Below are 18,516 nucleotides of genomic sequence, written 5' to 3' on the forward strand. Positions count from 1 at the left end.
AAGGTACCCGTCGTATGCGGGGAGTAGGGGGTCCCCGGTCCTGCGGCCTCGGGTTGCCTTGGCAGCGACTTGTCGGGACAGAGGGAGAAGGCGGAGGGGGCATGCGAGCGCGCCCCTCCTGTCTCCTCCGCCTTCTGTATCCACCATTACCGCGCTTCCACCTGCAGTTCCCAGGAGATGGGGCCGGGCGGTGTCTGGTCGGTGTGCGTTTCTGCGGGAAGGAGCAGGAGTTTGATTCTTCCTTCTCACTGAACTAGCGGGCATGGACAGGGATGTCAGAAATCCTGGCTTCCGCCTCTGGTGCTGGTCGGGAGGGGCAGGGAAAGGTGAGGACCATCGCTTTCCTGCTGCTTCCTCAATTTTCCCAGCCCGGCGATGGGAAGGATCAAGCTTTCTCCTTTCCCACAGGAATGATGTGAGGATAAAGAGATTTATCTGCCTCCCCCCCACCCCCCACAATTAAATCTAAAGTGTGAATAGAGTCAGGCGTGTAAACTACTTCACCAGAGATAGGTGGTTACGAATGGATTCAGTGCTTTGGAAAGACGTTGTCTGAAAATGATTTTGAAAGCTGGAGTGCTAGGGCTGTGTCCTTTTCTCTTTTTCTTGGGTCACCTGGAGTGGGGCAGAGCACCCAGAAGATGCTCAGAACATGTTGAATTAAGCAAAATAGTGACCTTTCCCTTTGTCATATTTATGGCATCAGTCTTTTAACTGATGGGACCCTTTTCTTGGAAAAGGGCGGTGCTGCTTTTCTGTGTAGTGTGGTTCTGCCTCAAGAATATTCTAATGAAGTTCTAAAAGCAGAATCTTGCATCTTTGGAAATAGATTCAGTAGTCATTAAACTTGGTTTTCGGTGATCTTGGCATTCAAGGGAGCATGGGGAAGCTTAGACTCTTTTTTACTTTGGAGAAACTGAGACACGCTTTAAAAAATTTCATATAACGGATATGCACCAAGGTGAAATGCATTGTTTTGTGAAAAATAAAACCTGTGCCTAAACATACACACTTAAGTCCTCACAATCACATGGAAGCCTTTTGAGATACTGTTATTCCAGTGGTGCTACTATTGGCAAGAGCTTCCCCAGTAGCTCAGAAGGTAAAGAATCCACCTGCAAAGTGGGAGGCCTGGGTTGGGAAGATCCCCTGGAGGAGGGCATGGCAAACCACTCCAGTATTCTTCCCTGGAGAATCCCCATGGACAGAGGAGCCTGGTGGGCTACAGCCCAAGGGGTCGCAAAGAGTAGGACAGACTGAGCATCTAAGCACGACCATTGGCAAAACTTCTGCATTTCCATTTGAATTTGTCTCTAAGAGCCTCTGGCAAGATGTTAGCGATGGCAAGTTTTTATTCTCTGAAGGCATTTTTTGTTTGTTTGAAAGGTCCAGAAATTATTTGGAACAAATCCATGTGATGAAGTGTGGTGGGTAGAGGATGGCAGTCCAGACACTTGGCTTTCCTATTTTGGGGTGAAAATGTTTCATGAGTATAAAGTAAGGGGATTGATTTTCTTTTCCAGATAGTAAACAAGCTCAGAAGGCAATTCCAAGTGGCAGAAGAGAGTTCCAGAAATATTTTGAGCAGTGACCACACTGCTGAAATAACAGCCTCCCAAAAGTAGTGGAAACTTTGAAAAGATTTTATTCTTTTGGCTATGTAAGCTCTTTTGTTTGGCAAACAGTTATATGCCACCTGTGAACAGTCCCAGGCCCCATTGAGTGAGGCAGAGTTCCACCTTAAGGAGAACCCTTTAATAGAATATTCAAATGTTGTACATAAAATTAATACAAGACGACAAGTGTTAGACCAGTGGGCGCACAGAAGAAATGGCAGGTAAGAGTAGAAGTTACTCAGATTGGGGAGTAGCGGATAGGGAGGAAATGATGGATGGTAGTATTCCAGGCAAAGGAGACAGTCTCTGCTGACATGAAGACACGGTCAGATACATGACAGAGAGTGGTGAAGTATGGTTGGAGGGATAATTTGGACCCGATCATGAAGAGTTGTGGATGTCAAGTAAGAAATTTGAATTTTGAATAAATGGAATAGACACTAAAGGTTTTCAAATGGGAGAGTGACATTGCTTTTAGAAAGATAACTGGTAGCTATGAGGAAGATGGACTGAAATGGGGAAAGACTGGAGAAACGGAGACCAGACTGCAGGCTTTTTGAATAGTATCAGGGAGAGTTACATAGGATTAAATAAAATTTGTGACTGTTTAGATGGAAAAGGCTTAAATTTAGGAATTATGGTTGACAAGTATGGTTTAGCTTATCTGTTTTTTGAGTGCCTGCTTTGCACACAGCTGCAAACTTATGAAGAATATGGATGGAAGTGTCAGGGCACTCATCCTTGTGTCTCATTCATTCTGTGGGACGTGATGAATGAGGGAAGACTGAGAGTTGACCCTGAAATTAACGCATGGACTGCTCTGACAGAACACCGCTGCCAACTGGCAGAGGAGGGTGGGTCAGAAGGCACGCCAGTTTGCAGTGAAGGTTAGATGTAATCATAGTATTATGGTTGGAAGGCATGCTGAGGCCATCTGATTCACATAGTAGGTTGAAGTAATGTTGGGGTCATTGTCGAAAATTTCTAGTGGAGGCAGACTGGCTGAAAGTCAGGACAAAGGCCAGAACTTTTAAAATAATTCCCCTAAAGATGATAGTTGAACTTGGAGAGTTAATCACTTTAGGTAGATTCTTTGGGGAACACCTGTGGGAAGGCTGGGACAGTAGGAGATGCTAAGGGTACTGTAGGGGGTCTGCCAGCCTTGAAGTTGTCTCCCTGTTGGGCCAGACCATTTTTCATCCTTTTAACTGCATGTGATGGAAATTTCAGAATGTGAGAACAGGGATTGGTCAAAAGATTTCATGTGATTTTTGTTCCCTGTTGATTCTAGTGCCAAGCAATTTCTAGATAAGATTTGTGCTACCAGCTAAGCCTACTAACTTAGGGGTAAAGAATCCACCTGCAATGCAGGAGACGCAGTTTGATCCTTGCATCAGGAAGATTCCCCTGGAGAAGGGAATGGCTACCCACTCCAGTATTCTTTCCTGGAGAATCCCATGGACAGAGGAGCCTGGTGAGCTGCAGTCAATGGGGTTACAAGAGTCAGACTCAAGTGAGTGACCCAGCAAGCAGTATGCATGCTACCTTCAGCCCTGTGCCTATGGAAGGGGGTATTTTACCTTTTTGTTAGCTTTGTTTGTGGGCTGATGTTGAATTTCAGTTTTGTCTCCCTTTTTCCTTATTTAGGATACAAAGAAAAATGATGTCCTTTTAAGCTATAGAAGGAGGCCTAAATATCAAGAGAGCAGCAAGCATGATCCCTCAACCAATGACACTTGCAGAATCTTCTTGTTCTTATTTAATGCAGATCTCAGTCTGTGTGCCAGGAAGGGGCCCATTTCTCCCTTTATAACTTCTGTCATAATCTTTTTTGCCCCTGAGAAAGAGCAAAATCAGTCTGAGGAGCTTCCATTAAAAGAGACTGAGAGTTTCGTTAGATAAAAGATGAATCATGGAGGCTGAAGCAGATGACAATTTCTGAGGCAGACAGGTTGCTAAAACATAAAGTGTATGGAAAGGCCAGTTAAAGTGGAGGTTAAGACATTAGTGGTTTGGGCAATTAGGCAATCATTGTAGGCTTTTAAAATTTCTGGTTTAACAGTTTGGGGGCGGGGAAGGGGTTAGAAGCTGGTTTTCAGAGATTTATGAAGTTAATAGGTAATAGTTGGAGGCTGCCTCTTTGAGATGTGAGGGAGAGTTAATCAGGGCCTCATTTTGACTACACTGTTGACTTAAGAACCAGAGACCATTTCTTACTTGGTGTGTATCTTTCTGGAAAAGAGGCTGAGGGCACACAGTCCTGACCCATTTGATTTCAGTCTGCTTTCTCTGCACAGGCTTCTGCATTCTTGCCTGGCACAATGTCCGTGTGGAAACAAGTGTCAAATCTAACCATCTTTCCATTGTTTGTGGTATCCTGGGTCAGTGGTTCAAAGCGTAGCCCTGGGATCAGCAGCATCAGTGTTGGGAATGGGGTGCATCTACCCTGGATTTACTGAATCTGAAACTGGTGGTCAGACCTGGGAATCTGTGTTGTAACAAACCTCTCCAGTGATTTGCGTGCACACCAGAGTTTGAGAACCACCAAGAAATGGTGTCAGTTTAGTAGCTTTTGCTCAGATAAAGGTAATCTTTTTAAAGCTCTTTTCAAAGCTGTAAAAACCAGTGGGAAAGCTGGATCCTATTTCTCTAACGGTTTACCTTGCAATTGATGCTTCTTGTAGTTATGAAGGAGATTGCCTTTGGAAACTTTTTAGATTGGTACTCTTAGATGTGCTCATTTTAGGAATGGATCGGTTTTGCTTACCGGACAGCAGAGCTTGGCTGAATCTGATTGCTTCCTCTTGTAAAAGAAGTAAGACTCAGGAGCTGGACTAAAGTAAAATGGAGTATCAGTTTTTTTCTACCCTAGTGTATTGGGTTCACTACTAAAGGTGCTGTGCACTGGAGCTTTCCAGGAGAATGAAAATGTTCTGCATGTTTGCTGTCTGGTAGGGCATCCACTAGCACGTGGGGCTGTTGAGTACTTGAGACGTGGCTAGCTCAGCTGAGGAACTGAATTTTGGATTTTATTTAAGTCATTTAAGTTTATTTTTTATTTTATTTTTGATTGCATCAGATCTTAGTTGCAGCACGCAGGCTCCTCTTTGCACCTCATAGGCTTTTCTCTTAATTGTGGCATGGGGGATCCCAGTTCCCCAACCAGGGATTGAACCCATGTCCCTTGCACTGGAAGGTGGATTTCCATCCACTGGATCACCAGGGAAGTCCCAGTAATTTAAGTTTTAATAGGAACATGTGGCTATGGACCACCTTGCTGAACTGTGCTAGGTTAGCCCCTAGATCAGGGCATCGCAAATGTAAATGTCAGTGTGACTCACCTGAGAGGTGAAAGGGGTAGTCACTCAGTCATGTCTGATTCTTTGCCATTCCATGGACTGTAGCTCGCTAGGCTCCTCTGTCCATGAAATCCTCCAGGTAAGAATACTGCTGTGGGTTGCCATGCCCTTCTCCAGGGGATCTTTCTGACCCAGGGATGGAACCTGGGTCTCTTGCATTGCAGGCAGATTCTTTACCATCTGAGCCATCAGGGAAGCACCTTGTTAAACTGCAGATTCTGGTTCAGTAGGTCTGGGGTGGGGCCTAGATTCTGCTCCCAGGTGATCCTGCTACAGCTGTCCCTAGACCACACTTTGAATAGCAAGGCCTTAGAGAGTCAAGGGGTATCCTACTCTTAATTCAGCTGAATTGCCAAGCAGTCACTGATGAGGCAGACTGCAGAGTTGGGGTGGGGGTTTTGTCCTACTGAATTTCCCTACACGCAGGGAAATTCAGTAGGGACAAGAGAAAGAGTTTTGTTTGAAGGCAGGTCTGAAAGGAGGTTTTCTTCCCAACTCAGTGACAAAAGGATCTCAACCTTTAGTACACAGTATGTAGCCCACAGTTACTTTATGCTTTTCCAGGGCGAGGAGCAAGTTAGTAGGTGGAGAGAAAGACTGAGTGGTATTCCCACAGCTGTAGAATACCTGAAATGTTACAACTGGGAGTTTTTTAAAGGCTTATCCAGGCTAGAGACACTGAAACTGGTCTGCTGGTGACTTAAGTATTCTGAAATCAGGGTTTTTGGTGAGGCTTAGGAATGGGCTTCAGGTTGTCTGCTGCATACATTATTTTGTAATAGAGAAAAGCTAGATGTCTAAAGATGTGTTTTATAGGGTTGTAAAACATGTATAAGGGCTTCCCAGATGGCACTGTGATAAAGAACCTGCCTGCCAATGCAGGAAATGCAGGTTTGATGCCTAGGTCAGGGAGATCCCCCGGAGGAGGAAATGGCAACCCACTCCGGTGTTCTTGCCTGAAAAATTCCATGGACAGAGAGGCCTGGCAGGCTATAGTCCATGGGGTCACAAAGAGCTGGACTGAGCACGCACGAAAACATGTATAAACGTCAGAAGGCCCATTGTATGGAAGCAGTTATGTAAGAGTGAACACAGTCTTGCTGAGGATTAGATGAGAAATAGCATATAAGCTATTCACCTCTTTCCCCACAAACTCTTCTAGTAGTTTGTGATAGAACATAGTAAATCTCTAATCTTGGGCCAGTTATTCTACCACACATTGGCAGAGCGGCATGAGAGAGATCGTAGGTGACTCACCCCACTCTCTGTGTCCCTGGAGAAACAGCTTTGTGGTAAGTCTGACTGAAGCCGGGCTGATCCAGAAGCAGAGTCACACAGAGTAGTCCGTGCACTGGTTGTCAGAGAGGTAGGCTCAGGACTTTTGAAGGTGCTGGGTGTCCAATAGGACCATGAGGTTTAAATCATTTGGAGAAGGGCTTTAGAGAGGGACTGTTGAAGTAATGATGGTCTCTTGTAGAATGCATTGCATTTATTGTTTATTTTTGGCTGTGTTGGGTCTTAGTTGCAGCATGCAGGCTCTTCTTGCAGCATGAGGGCTTCTCTCTAATTGCAGCACCAATGGCTTAGTTGCCCCCACGGCATGCGGGATCTTAGTTCCTTGACCAGGGATTGAACCTGTGTCTCCTGCACTAGTGGGTAGGTTCTTGACCACTGAGCCACCAGGAAAGTCCCTACGAAGGGTTACATCTAGACACCTTATAGTTACATTAGTGGTCCTCAACCTTTTTGGTACCAGGGATCGATTTTGTGGAAGACAGGTTTTCCACAGACTGGCAGAGGGGAGGGGTGGTCTCAGGATGATTCAAGCATATTACATTTATTGTGCACTTTGTTTCTATTATTATTACATTGTGATATATAATGAAGTAATTATATAGCTCACCGTAATGCAGAATCAGTGGGAGCTTAGAACTTGTTTTCCTACAACTAGATGGTCCCATCTGGGGGTGTTGGGAGGGCAATGGGCAACAGCTGTAAATATACCCACAACTTCACTCCCTCGCATGCAGCTCACTCCCTGCTGTGTGGCCTGGTTCCTGCTGCTGCTGCTGCTGCTAAATCGCTTCAGTCGTGTCCGACTCTGTGCGACCCCAGAGACGGCAGCCCATCAGGCTCCCCTGTCCCTGGGATTCTCCAGGCAAGAACACTGGAGTGGGTTGCCATTTCCTTCTCCAATGCGTGAAAGTGAAAAGTGAAAGTAAAGTCGCTCAGTTGTGTCCGACTCTTAGCGACCCTATGGACTGCAGCCTACCAGGCTCCTGCGTCCATGGGATTTTCCAGGCAAGAGTACTGGAGTGGGGTGCCATTGCCTTCTTCAGGCCTGGTTCCTAACAGGCCAGTTATCAGTTGTGGAAGGTGGCCTGGGGGTTGGGGACCCCTGCTTTATAGCATTTAATGTGATAATTAAACATTTATCAAATGCTTTCTCTGTCCATATTATTGATCTTTCATTGTAGGCAGGAGATATAAGGGATTATACTGTAGTCTCTACTGTGAAGGATAGTTTAATTGGCAGATGGGACATGAGTGTAGAAATCATACATAAATTAGTGAATGTAAAATGTACTATAAAGACTGAATACTTTTATAAGTGATGTCCTGTTGCTAGTAAGTGCCCAGGAAACTGAGGGCATTGTCTCTGAGGGCATTGTCTCTGTCTCTATAGGGGCACTATAGAGAATGATTGGGAAAAATTTTTGGAAGTAGGATCAGAGTAGAAAGTAGGTTCTAGAAGAACAGTTGGGGTTTGATTGGTCAACATGAGAAAATGCTGTGTTTTTGAGTCAAGGTAAAGCTAGTCAGAAGATCACAAGACCATGAAAAATGAGTTTGAAAAGACCAGGAGGGTTTCTGAGTTGGGATTCAGAGGACTGTTTCTCTACTGAATGGAACAGTAGTGCATGGCACAGCTGCTGGAAATAGGCTGTATCATCTCCTGGAGAATTTCCTTGTCCTAATGGAGACTTCAGGGCAGTTGTTTCTCAGTTACGTCCACGTCCACTGGAGTCTCCACACTCCTCTCCTAGAGGCATTAGTGACCACCTGTAACTGTTTCTAAGACAAACACTGCATTTGCCTTCCCACTGTGGTGAATGCTGGTGAGGAGAAAGATAAGATTCTGAAAGACCAGACTGGTTATAGCAGTATCTGCATTTGACAAGATGCTGGTCAGTAATGCAGAGATGTGACAGTGGCTGAAATGCAGGAAGATGCTAAATGCCAAGTGTAATTAACAAGGCAGTGGAGAGCTCAGCCGAACTCATCCTTTTCTACCTACCAAATAGTAGAAGGGGATTTTAGATAAATATTTCTAAAAGCTGCATTTTTCTGTTGAGTGGTACCATTGGAACACTGTGTTTGAATTGTTATCAATTCAGCCAACAGTATTTTCCAAAGGAAAATCAAAATCATTTTTCTTTATGATCAGATTAACTTCTAAACAGTAGTGATTTGAAAATTTTAATTTTGCTTTTTTTGACAAAGTAGGCTGTTCAGTTTGCTTTAAATAGCTTCTAAGAGTGCCTTAGGAATTACAGGTGAGGTTTTCCTGTTTGCTTGTTTTAAAAATGTTTGCAGTTCTGGTCCTACAGAAAATTTTCAGTTCAGCAAATTTCAGACTTCATCCCTAGTCTTTGAGGCAGTCAGTCAGAGGTTCTAAAGACCGCACAAAGAAGATGATCATAGATCAAAGTTAGAATGGGGGTACGAAATGAAACCTAAACCCTCAAGTAATACTGCTGTCCTTTGGCTATATGAGTTTGAAAATATTTATTGAATTCTGTTACCTAGGTAACACGTTATCCAAAAAATATATTGAGATTGCTTAAAGGGTAGTATACCATGTGTTGGAAGTCAGTACTAAAGTAGTGGTTTAATCTCTCTTTTGTACTTCTAGAGCAGAGTGTAAAGAACCTAATATTAATGGTAAATATTTTAGGCTTGAGGCCATATGGTTTCCATTGTATCTACTCATTTCTGTCACTATAACTCAAAAGCAATCATAGACAATTCATCAGTAATGAGTTTGGCTGTGTTCCTGCAAAACTTTAAAATAGGTAGCTGTCCAGTTTGGCCCAGGTACTTTAGTTTGATTGGAGAAGGAAATGGCAACCCACTCCAGTACTCTTGCCTAGAAAATTCCTTGGATGGAGGAGCCTGGTGGGCTACAGTCCATGGGGTCACGAAGAGTCGGACATGACTGAGTGACTTCACGACGACCTTAGTTTGATAACTCCTGTTCTAGAAAATTTAATGTCCACATTTTTTTAAGCAGGAAATGCTTGTATGATTATCTTTTCTCTTCCCTTTAAATTGTAAACTTTTTGAAATAGGGACCATTTCTTTTACTTCTTTCTCCCCTATATCATTAGCATAGTCCCTTTGTTTTGTTGGTCACTCAGTCATGTCTAGTTCTTTGTGACTCCACGGACTGCAGCATGCCAGACTTCCCTTTCCTTCACTATCTCCCAGAGTTTGCTCAAACCTTTGTCCATTGAATTGATGATGTCAACCAACCGTCTCATTCTCTGTCACCCTCTTCTCCTGCCTTCAGTCTTTCCCAGCATCAGAGTCTTTTCCAGTGAGTTGGCTCTTCACATCAGGTGGCCAAAGTATTAGAGCTTCAGCTTCAGTATCAGTCCTTCCAATGAATATGCAGGGTTGATTTCCTTTAGGATGGACTGGTTTGATCTCTTTATTGTCCAAGGGACCGTCAAAAGTCTTCTCCAACACCACAGTTTGAAAGCATCAATTCTTCAGCACTCAGCCTTCTTTATGGTCCAACTGTCACATCCATATGTGACTACTGGAAAAACCATAGCTATGACTATATGGACTTCTGTAGGCAAAGTGATTTCTCTGCTTTTTAGTCCACTGTCTAGGTTTGTCATAGCTTCTCTTCTAAAGAGCATGTGTCTTTTAATTTCATGGCTGGAGTTACTGTCCACAGTGATTTTGGAGCCCAAGAAAATGAAGTCTGTTACTGTTTCCACTTTTTCCCCATCAATTTGCCTTGAAGTGATGGAACTGGATGTCATGATCTTAGTTTTTGGAATGTTGAGTTTTAAGCCAGCATTTTCACTCTCCTCTTTCACCTTTATCAAGAGGCTCTTTAGTTTCTTTTTGCTTTCTGCCATTAGGGCGGTATCATCTTCATATCTGAGGTTATTGATATTTCTGGCAATCTTGATTGCAGCTTGGGCTTCATCCAGCCTGGCATTTTGCATGATGTGGAGGTTTAATCACTAAATCTTGTACAACTCTTGCAACCCCATGGACTGTAGCCTGCCATGCTCCTCTGTCCAAGGGGATTCTCCAGGCAAGAATGCTGGAGTAGGTTGCCAGTTCCTTCTCCAGAGGAATCTTCCTGACCCAGGAATCAAACCTTGGTCTCCTGCATTGCAGGCAGATTCTTTACAGACTGATCTACAAGGGAAGGCCTATGATGATGTACTCTGCATGTAAGTTAAATATATATAGCCTTGACGTACTCCTTTCCCAGTTTTGAACCAGTCTGTTGTTCCATGTCTGGTTCTAGCTGTTGCTTCTTGACCTGCAATACAGGTTTCTCAGGAGGCAGGTAACATGGTCTGTTAATTTCATCTCTAAGAATTTTCCACAGTTCATTGTAATCCACACAGTCAAAGGTTTTAGCATAGTCAATGAAGCAGAAGTAGATTTTTTTTTAAAATTCTCTTGCTTTTTCTATGGTGCAACAGTTGTTGGCAATTTGATCTCTGGTTCCTCTGCATTGTCTAAATCCATGTTGTACATCTAGAAGTTATTGGTTCATGTACTATTGAAGCCTAGCTTGAAAGATTTTGAGCATTACCTGGCTAGCATGTGAAATGAGTACAATTGTGCAGTAGTTTGAACATTCTTTGGCATTGCCTTTCTTTGGGATTGGAATGAAAACAGACCTTTTCCAGTCCTGTGGCCACTGCTGAGTTTTCCAAATTTGCTGGCATATTGAGTGCAGCACTTTAACAACATCTTCTTTCAGGATCTGATGATCTGAACCACAGTTAGCTCCTGGTCATATGGCAAACTAGAAGTGTATCTGTTGTCCCTTTGGTTCTACTCTCTTAATAAGAGCTCTGTTACTATTTGTGGAGCATGTTATCATTTAGAAAGTGCTTTGACATATCTTTTCTTATCTGATTCTCACAACAACCTCGGAAGAATGAAGATAGGGTAGGTGTATTGCCCCACTTTGTAATCCATATAACAAAAGATTAAGTGAGTATCTCTAGTTTATATTGTCTAGGACAAGACAGAGCAAAATTTGGATCTTCTTTTGTGGTAGTGAACCCTGATCTCTAACTTTCTAAAAACAGAAGCAGCTCATCTTTTTAGTCTGTCTTGCTCAAACTGTATATCCTGCAGTGTTCCTGTTTTTCTTAGAATCTTAGCTCAGTTTTCCCTTGAGTGTCAAATGCTCAGTTTAAAGTTTAGCATTCAAATATTCCTATTCTTTTGGCACAGAAAAGGGTCATTTCTGTTTTCAAGACACAGATGTGAGCTGCACAGAATTAGAAATAGATATATTTTTTTTAAGCTCATGGATAAAATCACCCCATTCATTTAGTTTCTCAGAGAAGAACCTGGTCTTTCATGGTCTTTATACTGAGTCCTGAGACTGTGTGTGTGTAACCCTTTGGTGTCAGCTACGCTGCGCTGGTGTATTTGTACGCACGTGCTCTGTGTTGTGCTTGTTGATAATTGCAGAAGGGGATTGCTGCAGAAGATTTATCTTTCAAATCCCTGCTGGTGATGGTGATACAGATGTAACCATGAATAAAAATTCATCAAGCTGTATAATTTTGCTTTGTATATTTTAAGATAAAGATCGACCCCAACTTAAAAAAGTTAACTACAAAAGAAACCCAAGTCCTGCCTCCCCCAAAACTTCTTCCATCTCACCAGCCTACTACTGTTCTCATTTATATTTAGCTTTATAAAACAATAGCCAGTATTGTCTAAACGGCATTACGCCTGGAGTCAGAACTACTGGAGTCTGATTCTCAGCATTGCCACTTACCTTCTCTGTACCTTAGTTTGCTCACGTGTGAAGTGGTGGTAATTATAGCACCTGTTTCATCGGGTTGTGAGGATTGATGAGGTAGTACATTACATGTAAAGTATTTAGGAATGAGCATTCAAATGCTAGCTGCTATTGTTATTAATTTCTGAATTAAACTTGCTTCTCAGTTGCTTTTGTACACTGCTTCTGCTGATGCCTGATTGTAAGTCCTCCCTTCCTGAGGCTGAAGTGAGTGATAGTTGCATGGCTAATATTAGGCACAGTATCCTGCTGGGTGTGTTGATGCCCTATAGTTTGGTTCTCTGTAGAATTCTTATTCCATACTTAGTCCAGTTGTATGTATTTTACAGGTGAATGGTATGTCAGAGTTATAAGGAAAATGGCATACTTAATACCCTATTGTATATTGTATATATATATTTTTTTATTGTATAGTTTTTATTTAGGGAGGTGATTGGTTTCATGGAAAGAACCACGTACATGGGAGGTCAAGAGACCTGGATTTTAGTCTTAATTTTGCATTGTTTAGTTTTATGTCATTGGGCAGCTCAGCCTCTATGTCTTTATTTGTAGAATGGCACGCTGGTTATCTCTGCTTTCCTCTTGAGGGCTCATTTGTATGTGAGCTGATAGTTACTCAGTGTACAGATTCCTATAAAGTGATGGTAAGTGATTTCCTTGCTGTAAGTGGTTGCTTTATATTAAAAATTAATTATTACTTCCTCTGTTTTCAGCTTCGGGCTCAGAATCAGGTCTTGAAGAAAGGTGTCGTGGATGAACAAGCGAATTCTGCTGCTTTGAAGGTAGGCTACTGTTTGTGTTGTGAGAGTTAGACTAGTGTTTAGTGAAGCTTACAGCAGGGGATTTAGCCCATTTTGTGGGTTAAATTCCCAACTCTGACACTGATTCACTAGGGATAGGGGAGGGTAATCGAATTTTTTTTTTTGTGTTTAACTTTCTTACTCATTTAGGTATGAATGTGATGTGCTTTGACTTCTTAGCTGGAGATTACAAAAATGTCTTATGGGACTGCATCTAATGCATTTCTCTCATACCCAGCTTCTTTCATAGCTAAACTCATCAGGACAAATGGGGCTTCTTATCTGGCTTGATCTGACAGCACTCTGCAGGGACTGGGTCATATTCATGTTTATATCCCTAGCATTCAGCAGATTGTCCCCTGATAAATGGGTCTGAAAGTGTGAATCATTTAGTGCATTAATCTTGCTTTGGGTTGAGCTGTTTAATAGTAATAACCTGTGTTAATGATGACTGAGTGATCCATCAGCACCTTTAACTGAGAGGAGAAATATGATGGGAGAAGAAGAATTTGTTTCTACCTCATTTTAGCAGACATGTAATAAATACTGCTTGAAAGTGTTAGTTGTTCACTCATGGCCAACTCTTTGTGACCCCAGGGACTATATAGCCTGCCACACTCCTCTGTCCATGGGATTCTCCAGGCAAGAATACTGGAGTGGGTTACAGTTCCCTTCTCCAGGGGAATCTTTCCGACCCAGGGATCAAACCTAGATCTCCCACATTACAGGGAAATTCTTACCATCTGAGCCACCAGGGAGGCACAGATACTGCTTAGTGATATTCTTAATTGGATAAATTGATTCTAGGATATGGATTCCTTCTTGGCCAAGTTTCAGTAAAATACACTGCCTGCCTCATTCTTTCACTGCCTCCCTTGCTCCCTCTTCAGAAAAAAGGGCTTAGGAGTCCCTTTACTTTTCTGTCTTTCTGGAGTAGCCCGCGACCAGTGACACACGAACAGTCACCAGGATCGTGAGATGCGTCCTTTCACTTGGCTAGTGTTGGACCCTTCTCTAGTCCCCTCTGTCTCTTGAGGAGAGCTCCCTCCTTGGGTGCTGTTGCACAGACTCGGGGCTGAGATGGGTCAGAGTACCTTACCCTACGCTCTCTGCACTTAAGCTGAGATGATAAATAGTCAGAATTTGTTAGCTAAGTTACTGTTTTGTTTAAATCACTGAAGAAATTGATCATTATCTATTTCCTTATGATGTCTAAAACCTACCCCTGGAGAAAGTATTTCCAAACTCATCTTAGTCGCCCGCACTGGTGTTTCACACCCTCCTGTGGCTGATTGTGTCTGATTAATGCTGGTAGCAGCTGTGGTGGTGATGGTGACAGCAGGCCCTCTCACTGAGTGCTCGCCGTGTGTCAGGCAGGCATTGCACTCAGCACCTTGCACCCGTGTTCTCAGTTTTCACAACGACCCTGTGCGGGCACATGCCACTGTCATCACTGTCATTGCAGGAACTAGGATTTATAGAGAGATTGGGATGGATGTCTTCCGAAATCAATGATTGGTTAATGGGGAATATTAGTCACCTAGTGATTAATTAATTATAAGGATGTAAAGAGATTACTTTTAATTGAACTGTGCATTGCAGTCAGCATTTTGATTATATTAGATTTGTATCTTCAGTGAGTTATTAGATGCAATGAGCATTTATTGATTTGAGTTTCCTTAAATTGAAATATAAAATAATTTGGACATGGGCTGGGCCTATGTTTACCATTGAACTTCAAGCAAACATTAAGGACTTAGTAAACAAAAAATAAAAAAGGAAATTTTTTTTCTCTTTAATGGAAACATATTCTACCCCTCTAGCTATGCCCTCAACATGCAAATAATGTCAGCAGATTGCAGAACTAGGCTCTCGTTTTTAGGTTGCTGTTTCAAAATCCACTATTCAAAATTGGGAAAGTAGCATTGACATATATATACACTATCACGTGTAGAATAGGTAACTAGCAGGAAGCTGCTCTAAAACACAGGGAGCCCAGCCTGGTGCTCTACTGACAACCGGGAGCGGGGAATGGAGTGGGAGAGGGAGGCTTAAGGGGGATGGGATATATATGCACTTATGACTGATTCAGTTGATGTATGGCAGAGACCACCACAACATTGTAAAGCAATTATCCTCCAATTAAAAAAATCCCCTGTTCATTAAAACTTGACCTCTCTTAGCTTTATAGTGGTTTCTCAATGAAGGTAAAGTAAATGTACAGATCTTTCAGTTTATGGTAGTGTATAGCCGTTTGTGTTTGATTACGAGTGAACACAAAGTTACCAGAATGTTGTAAGGAAAATATAGTTAGAATAATATTATTTTTAAAAATAGAGTGAAACTAAATATTTCTCGTTTCCCATTTTCTTACCTTGTTGTGATATACACAGTACAGCGTGGTCAGTAGAAGACGTGTTGTTTACATTTTAGATTTTGTTCCTATTTTCACTTTAAAGTGAACTGAGAATATTCTTTGTTAGGATAATAACAAAGATTTTTTGTTTGATTTGATTTTTGTCTTTGACAGATCAGAATAATTTAAAGTTAAAGAGTATTGAAAAGACTTCATTTTGACTGACTTAAATTCAAGGAGGATTTATAGGAAAAAGTGAATACAAATATATTTCTTCCATTCTTGCTTACCTGAAGGGCATCATCAGTGAGCCTGAGGTTCTCATTAAAATTTCAAATTTATAAAATTGTAGCCTCAGACTTTGTGACTCCTCACCACCAAACACATGAATAACAACATTATATAAAAGTGTGTTGTTGTGGATATTTAAGTTGATCAATGTTACTTCAGTAGTATACTCTTTAGCTTTATTTTTAAATTTGCTTGATTGGACCAGAAAATGAAATTGTCACCAAACAGAGCTAAAAAAACATAGGAACTAGAATGATAAACATATAACTTTAATTCCTTAAAGAAAGAGGTTTTGATTATATTTTGGTGAAACAAAAAAATTTTTTTTCATTATTTTTAAATGTTAAGACTAAATTACAAGGAATGGTCTGTTTTCACATTGATGTAGGAACAGCTGAAAATGAAGGATCAATCACTGAGGAAACTGCAGCAGGAAATGGACAGTTTGACATTCCGAAATCTGCAGCTTGCCAAAAGGGTCGAGCTCCTTCAAGATGAACTGGCTCTAAGTGAACCCCGAGGCAAGAAAAACAAGGTAGGTCAAGTCAAAACAAGGTAGGGGGACCTTGCCATTAGGTGCCGACATCTCCAGGCCACCCTGGTTTTAGCAGAAGACCTCGCCTCCAAATACTCTAAAGGTCTGTTTATTACACCTGGTTATTGGGTCCAGAAAGCAAACATTTATTATTAATGTATACTAAGTATTTATTGGGCTTCCCTAGTGGTTCAGATGGTAAAGTGTCTGTCTGCAATGCAGGAGACCCGGGTTCGATCCCTGGGTTGGGAAGATCCCCTGGAGAAGGAAATGGCAGCCCACTCCAGTATTCTTGCCTGGAAAATCCCATGGACCGCGGAGCATTAGAGCCATTTTCACATGGAAATGAGTTTTCAAGAGTTTATGAGAAACCAGCATGCACATAGTTGATTTAGTGGCTAAGAAAAATGAATAGTATATCTCACATTGGTCAAAATTACTGTTTTTTTTTAGTTATACTAAGCTGCCATTTAACTCAAGGTAGGGCAGATAGAATGAGAAGTGCTGTCCACATGAAGCACTGTCTATGGAAGTGGCAGTTGAAGTACTCATACATGAGGCTTATAAGTTTGCTGCAGATGTATTTTCTTTGTTTTTATTGTTAGGAGTTCAGTTTGTGTGTGTTTTGTTTGTTTGTTATTTTAGAGAAACATTGTGTTTAATGGTAAAGCTTAGCACATTCCACCACCAGGCATGGCCTGGAGCAGCAGGGATGGGTAGGTGACCTCCGTGGAGGTTCACATGGCAAAGATGATGAGAAAGGCAACCGTTAAACAGAGGAGCTCCACAGCCTCAGACAAGGCAAAGCCCAAAAGAGCCTAGGAGAAGAGCTGCTGCTTCAGAGATGGGTTCCTGGCATAGCCAATGATCAAGCTGCCAAACAGTGCTCCAGTGCCAGCCCTGAGCCAGCCACACCAACCGTGGCAGCCCCAAAGCCAATAAACTTGGCTGCTGTGTCAATATCCCAGGAGAAAACACTGGTCTGGTACTCCTGCCTGGCCACCTGGAGTGGGACACTGCTGTGGGAAGGCTGTTCAGTTGATATCTCTGGCCTACTCAGGAAGGAGGCAAAGGCCTGATGGGACCCTGGTCGAACAGTGGATCAGAGCAGGAGGAATGAGTAGTGCCCTGGTGGTCTGTGTTTTTTCAGTCTCTTGGCTTTTACTCTTCTGTCTGATGCTCGTCTTACTCATTCTCTTCACTACATGAAGCTCCATGGAGGTCACCTACCCACCCCTCCTGCTTCGACTTCAGGTCATGCCCGATACTGGAGTGTGCTAAGCTTTACCTTTAAACACAATGTTTCTCAAGTCCCCAGGTGTAAATATAAATTTCTTTCCCTTCTGGTTTTATATAGTGAGGTGAGATTCTGATTGATCTAAGATGGATGATCTGATACTTTTGATCATACTGTGGTTAAGAAGTTGCTTCTTTTTTCAAGGGCAGAAGCTAGGGACTGAGTCTTTAAAAGTCTTGGACAGCACCCCAAAAATGTGTGGACTGAGGCAATGATGACAAATGGTTGGAGGGAAGAAGGTTCACAGTAACTCTGAAGCAGTGTGTGGGGAGGAAAGAGTGCAGGCTTTGGAGCTGAGCCCAGATTTGAATTCTTTGTCTTCCATTTGTAGGTCTATGACCTTAGGCAAGTTTTTTAGCCTTGCAGCCTCAGTTGTGGGAAAGACTTTCAGGTTTGTTGTCAGGATTAAATGAATCATGTAAAGTACCCAGGACTGTATGTGGATATGATGGACATGGTGACATAATTATGTCTCATTTCCCCTCCATGGAAGAATTCTCCAGACTGGTAATTTTTCAGGTAAGTGGGGAACAGTTCAGTTTAGTCACTCAGTTGTGTCTGACTCTTTGTGACCCCATGAACTACTGCACGCCAGGCTTCCCTGTCCATCACCAACTCCTGAAGCTTACTCAAACTCATGTCCATTGAGTTGGTGATGCCATCCAACCATCGCATTCTCTGTCATACCCTTCTCTGCCTGCCTTCAATCTTTCCCAGCATCAGGGTCTTTTCAAGTGAGTCAGTTTTACATATCAGGAAGCCAAAGTATTGCAGTTTCAGCTTCAGCATCAGTCCTTCCAATGAATATTCAGGACGGATTTCCTTCAGGATGGACTGGTTGGATCGCCTTGCAGTGCAATAGACACTTGAGAATCTTCTCCAACACAACAGTTGAAAAGCATAAATTCTTCAGCATTCAGCTTTCTTTATAGTCCAACTCTCACATCCATACATGACTACTAGAAAAACCATAGCTGTGACTAGACAGACCTTTGCTGGCAAAGTAATGTCTCTGCTTTTTAATATGCTATCTAGGTTGGTCATAGCTTTTCTTCCAAGAAGTAAGCATCTTTTAATTTCATGGCTGCAGTTACCATCTGCAGTGATTTTGGAGCCCAAGAAAATAAAGTCTCTCACTGTTTCTATTGTTTCCCCATCTATCTGCCATGAAGTCATGG

General features: G+C 42.4%; 1 protein-coding gene across 2 annotated transcripts in view; it reads left to right on the plus strand.

Annotated features, from left to right (window-relative positions):
- Window positions 1-6: 6 nt before the first annotated feature.
- The window catches only part of PPP1R21 (protein phosphatase 1, regulatory subunit 21), a 74,278-nt gene continuing 55,768 nt past the window's right edge, over window positions 7-18,516 (plus strand). The window contains exons 1-3 of one of the 2 annotated variants that reach the window (XM_010855894.1): window positions 7-326; window positions 12,773-12,841; window positions 15,895-16,041. In XM_010855894.1, coding sequence (XP_010854196.1) covers window positions 273-326; window positions 12,773-12,841; window positions 15,895-16,041 — 270 coding nt within the window. In that variant the 5' untranslated portion in view covers window positions 7-272. Of the gene's footprint in view, window positions 327-10,963; window positions 12,842-15,894; window positions 16,042-18,516 lie in introns of those variants that run through there. The other variant, XM_010855893.1, reaches the window with a different exon arrangement.

Source organism: Bison bison, unplaced genomic scaffold (genome assembly GCF_000754665.1).
Source record: "Bison bison bison isolate TAMUID 2011002044 unplaced genomic scaffold, Bison_UMD1.0 scf7180017864370, whole genome shotgun sequence".
NCBI classification, from domain to species: domain Eukaryota; kingdom Metazoa; phylum Chordata; class Mammalia; order Artiodactyla; family Bovidae; genus Bison; species Bison bison.